Source organism: Stegastes partitus, unplaced genomic scaffold (genome assembly GCF_000690725.1).
Source record: "Stegastes partitus isolate 25-593 unplaced genomic scaffold, Stegastes_partitus-1.0.2 Scaffold991, whole genome shotgun sequence".
NCBI classification, from domain to species: domain Eukaryota; kingdom Metazoa; phylum Chordata; class Actinopteri; family Pomacentridae; genus Stegastes; species Stegastes partitus.
Window position 1 is genome coordinate 116,349 of NW_007578722.1, and position 14,071 is coordinate 130,419.

Genomic DNA, 14,071 nt, shown 5'->3' on the forward strand with positions numbered 1-14,071 from the left:
GTCAAGTTGTACTTATAGCTGCACTTGTGCTTTTAATGTGTGGCATTAAGGAGGTGGTGTGTGCACTCTGTCACAGCTGTCTAGCTTCAAAGCCAATGTAATAAAACAAGAATTTTCCTGTCAAGCACATTTGAACTTTATCAACTCTAGCACGTTATGGGCAAAACACAGATACCTTTGAAAAATGTTCCATCAAAAGACAATGAAATTCTGCATCTGCCACATTAACCCCTCAACATGTAGCTTCTTACTCTTAGTGCAGTCGTTATATGTGACCTTAAACTATACTGACACACATAGCCCTAAGGCACAATCAGCCCATGTCTGTTTGTTGAGTATGAAGCTGTATTGTTGGGTATCAGTATCTTTATAACCAGCGGTTTGACTGGGCTGGAGCTTAGAAGAATGGAGCTTCCCCTTCTACTATCAAAATTGTGCAGCATCTGAGCTCAACTCCATGTTCTTCAGTATTTTAGCATTGCTAACTTTAACACTGATTCAAGCTGAATGTAGAGCGCCACCTTCCTTTTTTTTGGTTGAGACATTACGCTTTCAAACGATGTATAACTGGGGAAGATTCATTTAAAATATAGCTGAACCATTTTCACTTCAGGTAATGAAGGTTAATGGGTGAAATGCAGTGACTCTAAAAGTCGGGGAAAAAAATGTATTAAAAAAAATCAACAGTAGCAACTCTTTCCAGAAACAAAGCAACTCTTACCCTCGACAATTACCATCCACAGAACACAATGTGTACAGTTACTCTGGAACAAATTCCTGCTTAAGTAGTAGTCCCTGTATCAACAGTGTGAAGTCTGATATGTGGGCACTGACCTTACTGGACAAGGAATCCCAATCTAACAGACGCACTCACAAAGCTGAAAATTCATATCGGCTTTTATTGTATTGCTAAAGTCAGCCACATTAAAACCACTGGCAGGTGAAGCGAATAACATTGATTATCTCGTGAACAAGCGGACAACTGTAAGGATCTGGACAACTCTGACAAGGGCGAAGCTTTGATTTCTGAGTGACTGGTTTAGAGCACCTCCAAAATGGCAAGTCCTGTGTGGTATGCAGTGGTTAGTACCCACGAAAGTGGTCAAAGGAATTATAACCAGTGAACTGAGAACAGGGCCATGGACACCCAGAACTGTGGAGAACCAAGGCTGGCTGGTGTGGTTCAATCCAAGAGTAGACTTACTGTAGCAAAAACTGCTGAAAACCTTAATGCTGCTCTGATGGAGAGGTGTCAGAACTTACAGTGCATAGCAGCTTGCTGCTATAAGGCTAAGTAGCCTGACTGGTTTAAAGTGCTCATGTTGACCCTGTCCACTAACAAAAGCAGGGAGAGGCAGAGTGATGCTCTAGGCAATGCTCCAGGTAAGGTGACCTTGAGTCCCAGCATAAATGCTGAATTATTTTAAACGCAGCACCTAAACATTGTTGCTAACCACGCACACCCCCTCATGGCAGCAGTATTCCATCATGGCAGTGGCCTCTTTCAGCAGCAAACATTTTTCAGAGAATGGGGAGGAACATAAACAGTTCAAGGTGTTGACTCAACCTCTAAATTTCCCAGATCTAAATCTGATCAAGCATCTGTGGGAAGTGTTGGGAAAACAAGTCTGGTCCATTGAGGCCTGACCTCACAAGTTCTATGACTTAAAAGAATCTGCTTGGTACCACAGGACACCTTCAGAGCTCTGTGTAGACCATGTGTTGATGGGTCAGAGCTGTTTTGGTGGCATAAGGAGGACATCCACAATATCTAGTTTTATTGTTCTGGCTGATCGTTGTATATTTATATGATAAAATACTAATGAGAACTTTTGTGTCTCTTGTTTTGATTTTTATTTTATTGTTCAACCCTACTTTTCACATCTGTCAGCCTAAACACCACACTCAGTCGCATATGTAACACTATTGCAAAAGCACCTGAGGAGCTAATTAGTAACAGCTCAGCAGCACTCCTGATTGTTCTGTGCAGGCAGTAGCTAAAGCAGAGAAATTTGCTATTTATGTCTTTGTAAAAGTCTGATGGCTGTCACTCTGTAAACAACATTCTGGTGCCTGCTTGTCGCATAATATGAAGCCTTGCCTTGAGCCACTGTGTACCACATTTTCTTGCTTACATGTCAGCTGATTCCCATGCGGTGTTACAAAGCAGAGGTGACCTTACATCACAGGCTCCATTTTTTTACAACATGCTTTCTTTTATTCACATCTAATTCATTCTGATACCAAGTCATTTTTTAAATATACTACCACTGCAGTGATTCATAAAAAGTAGTGTTGAAAAATCTCTATAGATTACTCATAGTTAAGTATACTAAGCTCCGTGAATTTTAAGGCATCTGGCAAACGAAATTGATGAAGTTCTGATCAGTGGAACATTAAATGTGTGACTACACAAATATGGCATATGCATAGCTAAACATGTACAGGTTTCTTGTGGAAGAAATCTTACTTTTAGGGTAAACTATGAACAGTAATATTATGAATTTAGGTTTTTAAAATATAGCACTTGGAGCTTCAGTAACAAAAAATAATGTAATAACTGTCAGGTTAGTTCTGGAGGGACAGGACAGAAGACACACATACACACACACACACTTCGTCTCACAGTCACACACACCTCATGCGGCAGATAAAGGAGCGTCGGGAGCCCATACACATCCTCATGGAGGACTGCTGTCCCTCCTTCTTCACTGTTCCTGTCTTCAGGTCCAGAATCCGCCCTGTTAAAACACAAGCAGAACAAATTAATAGGGCAGCACAAGAACAGGACATCATCAAATACCAAGTTACAGCCTGTATGGATCAAAACTAAAGCTCTAGTAAACTGGTTTAACTGGTGTAATGTTGCCTATGTTGCTGCTACAGATACTTAGGATTATCAAATCAAAATCAAATCAAATCAGGTTTATTGTCATTTTGCTGTACAGACACAGTAGTACAGACAAGATGAGAGAGCGTTTCTTCAGGATTATTTAATCAGCAAGTTTTGCAGAATGCACGTCTGGGATAAGACACTAAACGTTCGCTGTCGCTGTCTCCTGATGGGGCTGCAGCATCCATGCGCGCCACCAATTGCTGAAGACGGTGAACCTCTTCAGATCCTGGTAGGTCTTCAGGGACACAAAGACACACACGATGGTGTGACAATGGTGAAGCCGCAGATGCTGCCCAGAGCTAGCTGTCTGTCTGTCTGTCTGTCTGTTCTGAATAATGTCGTCCCCTCCAGCTGTATGTCCGTCTGGGATGTTGTCATGGAGCCATGGTTCTGTTAAAGCAAACACACAGCAGTCTTTCCACTCTCTGCGGGTTTCTCTCAGCAAACGTAGCTCGTCCAGCTTGTTGTCGAGGGGGCGGACATTGGAGAGTAGGAGCGATGGTCCTGCTGGTCTGGAGGGGTTAGCATGAATCCTGGCTCTCTTCCTCCTCCTTTGTTTACGTTTGTACCGTTTGCGCTTCCTTCTCTCTCGGGTAACTGCCGGCGTAGTCTCTGATCGGACTCTGTGTTTGTGTAGTATGTCTAAATCACAGCTGATCGCCACAATTTAGTAATTAGTAAAATAAGTTTATATGTAGGGTCGGCCTGAACTGAACAATTGGTTTAGAGACAGGCCTGAACTGAACTTCCCTGTGCTAGGGTTAGATTCTAGTGAGGCTTGGGTTAGGGCTTCAGAAAAACAACTGGGAATAGGCTAGGGTTAGGGCCAGATTAGGGTTAGGGTCTGGAATCGAGGCTAGGGTTAGGGCTAGGTAAGGGATAGGGCTAGAGGTCAAAGGACAGGGCTTAGGTTTAGGGCCAGATAAGGCTTTGGGTAGGGTTAGGGCCAGATTATGGGGCTCAGGAATGGGTTATTTCCAATGGCTTTACAGAGTTTCGAACGGAAAAGTGAGTCCCAGGCAGCTGGATCCCAGTGAGAGGAGGCACAGGCCGGATTAGTTTATATGTTGGTATTATAAGTACAGATATAGATATTTATATATAGATTAGTAAAACAAAATAAAAGTCCTGAAAATTCTATTTATTTCAATTAAAAATAACTTAATTTCTAGCCTTCTGGTTGTGCCAGGATGATATTTATGCATCTTTGCAGTAGTGAGCTGGCACAGCAACAAAGGCCATCAGAATCACAGACTTATGTTTTAATATTTTCCCATTAATCTTTTTACATTATTCCCAATAGTCTATTCTCTTCATTTCATAGTGTCTCTGGGCTGTGGTGCTTCCAGCAGCGTATGTTTGAATTCGAGCTTTTATCCAATCATATTTCCGCCATCATGTATTGCCAGGGCCTAAGAAATTCTAAGGCCTTCAGAGTCAAAAGTGCAGGCGTCTGTAGCTTAAAATACATCACAAAGAAACTGTTGCTTTAACCAATTAGATTCTGAGTTGGTGGTCCCAGGGCCATCTGGCAGGCTTATGATCATGTCAACACTTTCACGTCCTCTGACTGGATGGACAGAGAGCTTAGCCAAAGTTGGCGATTCCTGTTTGTAGCGACCTGCATAAGGTAAAACTATGACAAAAATATTATTAGCTGTTTTTTTTTAACCCACAATGGCTGACAGAGGAGAAGATATTGATTTGGTTGCAGATATACTTAGAAAGTCATTTTCAAGGCAGACTTTTCAAGAAAAGGTGGACATTATGAGGAGAGACCAGCCAACCGTGAAGCTAGCAAGCCTGTCCTGGCCGGGAAAAGACCCAGCTTTCAGCATTAGCCTCCATGGTGTTAGAAAAGGACTATATTGTTGGAACTGAAACACATGGATTGTCTGCTCAGCAGAGTGACTGAACTCTTCATGAGGAAAGAAAAGAGGGTGGATTTTGTGTTCAAATAATCACAGGTTAAGGTGAGTAAAATGAATTATATTGACATTTATATACGTATTTGTCATTTTATTGGGCTAATATTGATGCTAGATATGATGCAAATGGTGCTGCTGTGGCTGCAGTGAAAGGAGACTTGTTGAATTGTTTTAACTGGGTTTCTTGCTTTAGTAATGGCATTCACTCTCGCTACATGAGATACTTGTCTGCAATGCAACGTCCAGTTATATCGCCTTTCTATATAATATTGATGGTTTCTATAGCCATGGCATCATAATGATCAAATTAAGAGGTAGTTTGATTAAGGTAGGACGCCACTGAAGGCCGCGGAGTACAATGCATGGCCCGAACCCGAACGCTAAGGCAATATTTGACTGCAGATTGACTTATAAAGACAGTAAAAGAGTCTGTTGCTCAGACAAGGAAAAGAAGGAAAGAAGAGGAAGAAAAACGGGGAAAAGACAGAGGTACAATAATGTCAATGTGATGGAATTAATTAGTTAATGGATCGTAGTTACTGTTGTTGAATCTTGAATACATGCATACAGTTTCTGTGCTATTGTGTGAAAATGAAGAGTGAACTTCACTGTGATGCTACGGGGCGCCAACTACAATCCTGCCTAGGGCACCAAATTGGTGTGGGCCGGCCCTGATCATATCCACCATGTAAAAGTACTTTATTTAAACTGCAGTAAAATGTCATTACGGGTCCAATTTATTTATTACCATCAAACTAATATTGTAGACTATGTGTCTAAGTTCACTGTAATTTCCTCAACCAATTCTATTTACTGGCAGTGAGACACGGATGAAAGAAAAAAAAGTACTGTGAAGACGCAACACGACAGGTGATCACTAAACTGCAACGTTATTCCAACTTAAAAGAGGTCTCACTACCATAGGGAGCCTCGAATAACCCTCAAAGTCTTTGTTTGGTGTTCAGTTTAAAAAAAAATTAAACATTGTTGTCAGAAGTTGCAACAGGAAAATAAGATAAATTACTCTGAGACTAACTGAACTATTGTGAAATACACACATTTTACCAAAGCACCCAGAGGAACTCCCTCAATTATCCCTGAAGATCCTTGAGCAGAGCAGCTTCGTGTAAGAAAAGGGCTGAAGTACAATTGAGCTTGTACAGCATACACAAGAAAAGCACATATTTATATACTATCTCTAGCCATACAATGCATAACATATAATGTCTTTTTTTTTGTTTCAACCCCTAGTACTGCACTGCAGTCAGTCAAATGTTGACAAGCAGCAGCATCAACAGGTAAGCAGTCATGTCTGCGTTATGTTGCACAAAGAACTGGTGGCAAGCCTGGGCCACAACAACTTAAACACACCAAACAAGTGCCACAGTGTTGCCCTCCTTCAACTTAAGTTTGCTGTAGAAGCAACTAAACAAACATTCACTGTCACTGTCGCTGTCACTGTGAATGTCAGCTGCAAAACATAGCTGCAAATATCAACACCACGAACACAATTTCTGTCCAAGACTTGTAAGCTACAGATTAGCTGTTGAATATGTGTCCCTTTCCCTGCATGCAACAAGCAACACAAGCAAATAAACAAGACTTCAACTCACATGGGTACCAGTAACAATGACATGTCCTGCTGCTATAGTGTAAGACAGTGTGTGAGACTTATGGCAGGAGTGGAGGTCACCCCGCAATCCATTCATTCTTCTACACTTATTGTGTAGTAAGACACACACTGTCTGTCCCTCCATTTTCTGAAACAAACTGTGGATGTTTCACCATCTGTTTATCCCCCACTGGTGTTTGCTTATTTTGAAAGCAGTACAAAAGCTCTAAGGAGGACAGATAGCTTGAAAGACTCTGCTAGCATTCATCCATCTTTCCCCATATCACATACCAGAGACTGTGGGAGACTGTACTACCATAAGGCATGAGACAGAGAATCTTCTAATCTTGAGCTCTGAAGTAATTTCATGCATTATTCATACATAGCAACACTTAGGTGCACACAACCATGTCGCTCCATTCAAACATTTGTTACATACATCAAAAGAAACGAAGACCAGACTTGTTTTATTAATGATTGATACTGGTTTCATACTGCCAAGATCAACAACGTTATTAACATTCTAAACTCAGCAGGTTTATAGATGCTCCTCTCTAGCTCAACATTTTTAGAAATACACTGATCTGCTTGCTTTCTGAGAGCGAGATGTGAAGACAGATAGTGCAGAGCTGGAGTCAGTAAATGGACAGCCGACCTCAGCATAACGACAGGGAGCTGAACAAAAGAAGAAGTCTGGCTACTAACAACGTCTAAAAATACATCTACAAACACCTCTTTGTTCATTAAATAACATATTGTATCTTGTTGTTTAGCCTGTAGAAAAAAATCAGCATCAATGTTGTTTTTTGAGGTGGTTTGTGATGGAACCATTTCTTGTTCAACACCAGCCCAATGCAGAGCCTGTGTGCAGCTTCCTTTACTCATAGTACTGTAACGTTTTTTTAAAGACTCCCAGAACGGGAAGGGGAGAGAGAGCCTACAAAACATGTTGGTTTTGTTTCAGTTAATGAAACCGGTGGACTTCTAAGGCTGATATAGCAGGCACTTCTGCTTGTGTGCGTGTTTTCATCCATAACACATAACACTGATGGCTGCTTAGTGTGGTTCAAATGGACAGACTTACAGACAGACACAAACTCAGTGGGGTCACTGAGATATTGTAGAGTCCACAGACTACCATAAAGAGAGATTCAACATGACAATGGTGCCCTCTAGTGAGCACTATGAGTATGTCAGTTGTGTTTACAATTTAAGTGTTGCTGTTGCATTCGGAGCCTTTTAACAAAATACTGTGCAGTGACAGTTATCTTGTGACACAACACAGGTACAAGATGTGAAGGAGTACATAAAACATAAGAGACATAACTTAATTGGAAGAACAGAATAGAATAGAATGCCTTAATTGTCACTATACACATGAACAATGAGATTAAGAGCAGCTCCTTCAATGCAACATAGAATAAAGAACAAAATAAAGAGCAGAAAGTAAAATACAAGAGATTTCAATATAAAATAAGATAAGTTATATATACAGTATAAGTTATAAGAAGGAAAAAGTTCTAATGTCTGCCTAAGCCTGATGTGGCCGTCACCTGAGTTTATATTAGTTAAATTAGTCCTTCCTTTCTGAAATGTCACGACATTGTGTTGATAAAACTTCTTTCACTCATTTATAAAATGAATGCATCATTTTTTTAACGATATTTTATACTGTGAAATATTATTGGTTTTAGTGGAAAAAAGCAGTTGAAATACTTCTTCTACTACTAATACCAACATTGACTCAGAGAAAAGGTGAACATAACGTAAGACTGAGTTTGTCCACAGCCCCCGAATCACTAAATCCTGCTGCTCTGTGTTCTGAAAGGGAAATTGAAATTTTGATCGACAGTTCAGATCTATCCATTATCTACACACCGCTTAATCCTCACTGGGGTTGCAGGGGGGCTGGAGTCTATCCCAGCCAACTTAGGGTGAAGGCAGGGGACACCCTGGACAGGTCGCCAGTCTATCACAGGGCTACACTTAGAGACAGACAACCAAGAACGTCCGTTCAGATGATGCTCTGAATTTCAGACTGAACTTCTGAACACAGCCACAGTTAAACAAAGTGCTGGAGAACGCTTACTTTAGGTCATTAACCCATGTTGGTATGATTTAAATAACTCTGTGCTAGGGTTGCTAACGGACATAACGTATCTTTTAGGGAGGGATAAACTGTGAGCTCAGCAGTCAAACTGTACATTTCTCAGTATGTGATGAACTTTTGCTGAATGCTTCGACAGACCAATGTTATTTCTGCTCTGACAGACCTGCTACTCTTTTGGCAACAAACATTTTCTGCACCAACTGTAATGAAATACAATTATACTTTACAACATTTACTTCTCTCCCCCTCCTCACTGCTGTGCCCCTCAGACACCAGGTGCCAGGTGAGCCTGTAGCTCCGACAGACAGAACTCTGTTTAGCATTTGGAAAGCGAGAACTTATGGTAACGTGAAAAACGTGCAAAATTACGTTCTTCTCACTTTCTAAAGTACTATTCGCTAAACCATTAACGCCAGAGCTTATCAATGTCCGGTATTTATACATTTCGCCCCAGGGCTTGTGTAATATTGATGCTTGGTACCCATCCCCCACAGACAGAGTTAAGAGCGGTGAAAACATGAATATGTATATGAAGAAAAGTTGCCAGGATTACGCTACTCTACTAAATATGACGGACATTGTGGGGGGAAGATAGGGACAAGACAAGCAGACTGTGGTCTATCCTAGGGGAGAACAATATGACCACTAGGCCAGAGGTTAAAGTGTCTGTGCTAAAACGTCTCTGCCTTCATCTCCAATAATGCAACATGTTCTAGGTGACATCTTCAGGGCTCTTCAGGTTCTCCAAAATCCCTTCTTACAACTACTGATGTTGAAGTGTAAATGTCAGAGGTTCTTACTAAAATTCATCTGTACATCAAGAAATCCTTTCTTCAGTTATATCTGACTTTAGTTTAAAGTGTCAGAACAGGGCTAAATGCAGACACAGGAGGCAGACAGGCAGGTGAGGGAAAAAAAAGAAAACCTTTAAAAAATGTATTGAAGCTGATAGTCCAAAACCAAGTCCAACAAAAGTAGTCCAAGAACAATCAAGGAGAAATCCAAAAGCAGAACCATGCACAAGTGAGGAGACTAAGGAAAACAGGGAGGAACAAAGGCTACAGAGACATGCAGACTGGAACTCAGGTAGGTAAACAACAGGTTAACAGGCAAGGATCACAGGCACATAACAGGAGGTGAGCAACTGAGGAAGACGCAAGACTGTATACACACAGAACTAATGAGGAAACAAGACAGAGGTGAAACTAACGAAGGTGGAGCACACAATCAAATAAGGTGGAAAACAGAAACTCCACTACAACTAAACAAGGACCATGACAATATCTCGAGTTTTGACTTAGATTTTTAGCAGGTGCAACAAGGTCTAACTGATATTCATAAGCTGAAGGGTAAGACTGTTAAATGTCAGAAGAATAGAGATCACAGAGTGCCCCAGTAGCCTAGCTAGTAAACCATGTGCAATGGGTTCAATTCCAGGCCAGGCCTCTTGCACACATGTAGAAATGGGTTTTGATTATCTATTATAAAACTGACCGTAATAATCTTTACAAAGAGAGCAAAACTGTTTTATTAATCTTTTTTGCTACGCGCACCTAAGAAACAGGAGGACAGAAGGAGATTTTTGTAACTGAACCAGCTCTCTGTAGAGATTGTGCTTCACTAACTGAATAGTGGTCTTGTCAGATATGAATTCTTGCAATTGTTAGAATAAAAACTTGTCAAATGTCAAAATGGTTTGGTATTGTTTTCAAAAGTGAGAGCAATGGCAGTCTAAATGGCAGTGCTTATATGTGACAGGTGGTTATAAAGACCCTCTGCTTCTATAATACCTTTTGTCTCCTGACCAGGTCGTTATTGAAAATGAGAACCAATTCTCAAGTAACTTACCTGGTACAATAAAGGTTAAATAAAAAAAGACTCAATTAAAACATTTTCATCTGAAAGAATTCTTAGATCTTTACCTGTCATTGAGTTTTCTGTAGTGCTAAGCTGTTCTCTCAGCTTGTCCACATCGTCGGGGTGAACCTGTTCGTACAGAGTGCTGCCGAACCACTCTGACTGTGGGTGGTTCAGCACCGGTGTCACAGAGTCTGACACATAGATGACCCGGCCCGTCTCTGCAGCAACCACAAACAAAAAGCCATCCGCTGCCTCCAGGATCAGGTGCTTCAGTTCCTACATGGAGGAGAAAGGTATGAGCATGTAGACATAAAGTCAGAAACATAAAAACACATACAACAACCCATACACACATGTACAACCAGGAGACATAGAAATTAAATACACATTAAAAGCGTGCTCAGTATAAATTAAGAGGCAACTCAAGTCTTTTAATAATTAGCAGTGTGCCTCAGCCCTTGCCTGTCTCCCTCTTCTTCTCCCTCTCTCTTGTCCTCTCACTCGGCCTTGCTTCCCCTCACTCTCTCCCTCTGTCTTCCCAGCCCTGCAAGCAGCCTATTTCTATTTCACCTATTTATGTATTAGGTTTGGTTAGTCTGTTTTGTCTCCCTTTGCCCAGTTATCTCAGCTTGTGTTTGTAATTTCCCCACATACTTGTATTGATCTGCCCTTTTGTTAGTTTTGATAACATTTTCTCTTTGAGTTTGAATTTGTTAGGTAGCCAGCCTGGTTATTTGATTATTTCCACTCTGTTGTTAAATTTTGTTTGTATTTGATAAGAAACTTCTGTTCTCTGGTCCCTGGACCCCCTGTGACAGAATTCCACAAGTTAATTTGCCATAATGAAAAGTCTGGCATGCTGAAAGAGCACAAAAAGCAGATACTAAGCAATAGTTTGCATGTAACAGTTACACACTGGCTATGGCATTCTGTCTATGTAAAAAGGAAAAAAATCACAACATCAGGCTTGATTTGTCTCAGGGTGTCTCTCAAGTCACTCCCTAGATTTCAAACTCACCAACATGTTTTATAAAAACCTGGATCGTATGGGACAATAAGAGCTGGCTTGGACAGGATAAGGCCTGTTTTCTGATTATTTTTGAAAAGATCACTGTCCTTTTGTGTCTCTACTTTTTCTCTTTACTTACTGTGTAATAAAACAATTCTAACTCTAGCACTACTTTCACTGTATACTTATATTTTGATATAGTTCACTGTATACTTTCTTCTGCACATTTCTACATTCTTTGTCTACTTTTGAAAGCTTTTTTTTCCTTGGGTTTATCTCTTTTTCAACTGCCGAAATTTCTAAGACTTGAATGGGAGCAACTGTACCCAAAGCAATTTCCTGTCGGATCTGTAAAGTATTTCTGATTTTTGTGTGTCATGTGTCACCTGTTTTGACTCCCTAGTCATACAGCTTTTGTTCTTTGTCAGTTTATCGAGTTTGACCTATTTGCCTGCCTCATGTTCACCTGTCTTGTGTGTTTCCAGACTGACTTCTTCCTTGTGTTCATCAGGCTTGTGTTTTTATTTTTTAACTTGGTTTTCTTTGGTTTAGTTACTTTAGTTATCCCTTGAACTTTTAGTTTAGATTTCCTGTTAGTTTGCTGAACTTTCAGTCCTCATGCTCCCTGTCTTTGTTAACTCTGTTAGGTTTTCAGAAGTTTTCTGTCCCTACTTTTACCCGCCTGTCTGTCTACACATGGGTCCTTACCTGAACACTCCCTGACACTATCAAAGCATTTTATTCTATTCCACCAGACAAACAGAATGGTTTAGTGCACTGCTGATGATTCTCTTTTATAAGTGATTCAAGCCAGCATTACACCATTATAAATACTTCTTGGTAATTTCAAAACAGAGGGAAGATATGTTAATTGTAATAGACAAGCTGATTTTGTCATTTCTAATAAATAACACAACCACCTTAAGAGGCATTACTCACATCAATCATATTGTGATGATATTTTGTGACTAATTATTTTTCTTCAAGACTCTAGACTTGCTTATTTCATTAGTTTCGGTTTCAGAGGCTCACTGCAAGTTGTTTGAACATATATTTATTTGCCATTAAGAAATTAATTAAAAGCCATTCAAGCTACTCTCTAGATTAGCCTCTTAACATTCACCAGCTGAGAGGAAATTCTGCCAAATTGTTCAAGGCATAGGCCCATTCTGAATCACTTAAAAGCATAAAACCTTATAATTAAACAGTGTCAACCAGAAGAGTGCATACATAGCATCACAGTACTTTCTCACTTTTAATGTCCTCTATATGGGCATATACTAAGCTATTTTTACTATAAGACTCTAGCAAGCAAACTGCTGGGAAAAACCCTGTATTGAGCCAATGGCCCTGATTCTGTCACACTTTAGTTGTGCAGCAACAGTTTCACCAGAATAGCAGCACCCTCAAACAAATCACAACATTCTTGTTGATCACTGCCAACACTGCTGCAATCCCATCTATGATTGAACTCTTTGACAGTACAATACCTGTTCAGTGAGAAAGGAGGGCTTATAGGCTCCGTCAGTGGATGTGTTGCCAGTGCCTCTCATGGATTTCATATGGGAGACAGCCATGCGCAGGATGGTCAGCTTATCAGGTTTTCGGGCCAGGGCACTGCAGGTAGGGACCATGTCTGACAGCTCAGTGATGTACTGGGTCATTTTGTTGCGTCGGCGTCTCTCAATCTCACTGTGGTTCTCTCTGAAACAGAAAAAAGAACAGTTCACACTTGGAAAACAGACTGGGAACCACAAATGAATCTCTTCTAGCTGGGTTCGCAGTTTCTTGAATGCAGCAGGTAACTCAGACAGAAGACTTATGCTGTAATGTGTTTTTTATGTTAGTCAATGTCTATCTGTCTATCCAACTTAAAAAAAAATACAAAGAAAGAAAATCTGTGTATTCCCATACTATGAAATGTTTACAGCTAAGAGCTCATATTTTGGCTTAATATTGGTGACTTTGACTCCCTCATTCACAAACTACTTATCAGTGGTACACTTAAGTGTTTTGCTATTGTTAAAAAATTGTCTAATGTGCCTATTTTTTGGACTTGGTGCCCATTAAAATGTTAAAAGAAGAAAAAAAAAAAAAAACAAGCGATAATGTTGCCAGTTATTTCTAGGGTGAGTGTCTTCCTGGCTCTAATTGTTGGTGTACGTCATGGAGTGTACAATTATGAGCAAAAGTTTACATACACTTGTAAAGACCATCATGGAAGTCTTAAATTTTCAATGACCCCTGTACTTCTTAATGTTGTCTGATCGAATGATTGAGTGGCACGGTGATACAGTGGTTAGCACTGTCACCTCACAGCTACAAGGTCCTGGGTTTGAATCTGGGCATGGGGTCTTTCTGTATGGAGTTTGTATGTTCTCCCTGTGCCTGTGTGCGTTCTCACCGGGTTCTCCAGCTTCCTCCCACAGTCCAAACACATGCTGAGGTTAATTGGTGATTCTAAATTCCCGTATCTGGCAATGTGATTGTGCTGGAGAACAGGCCTAGCTTCAGATGAAACAAAAATTTTGCTCTTTGGCCACAATGACCAGAAATATGGTTGAAGAAGAGAAGGTGAGGCTATTAACCCCAAGAACACCTTCAAGCTTGGTGGTGTTTTACAAGTAAATGGAACAATGAAAAAGATCAATGATTC

At 40.5% G+C, this 14,071-nt stretch overlaps 1 protein-coding gene across 3 annotated transcripts in view; it reads right to left on the reverse strand.

Moving 5' to 3' along the window:
• The window catches only part of arnt2 (aryl-hydrocarbon receptor nuclear translocator 2), a 64,182-nt gene that overhangs the window by 30,536 nt on the left and 19,575 nt on the right, over positions 1–14,071 (reverse strand). For all 3 annotated transcript variants that reach the window (XM_008294746.1, XM_008294747.1, XM_008294745.1), the window contains 3 exons: positions 12,906–13,119; positions 10,469–10,682; positions 2,639–2,741 (listed from right to left, as the gene is read on the reverse strand). In XM_008294746.1, coding sequence (XP_008292968.1) covers positions 2,639–2,741; positions 10,469–10,682; positions 12,906–13,119 — 531 coding nt within the window. The remainder of the gene's footprint in view (positions 1–2,638; positions 2,742–10,468; positions 10,683–12,905; positions 13,120–14,071) is intronic.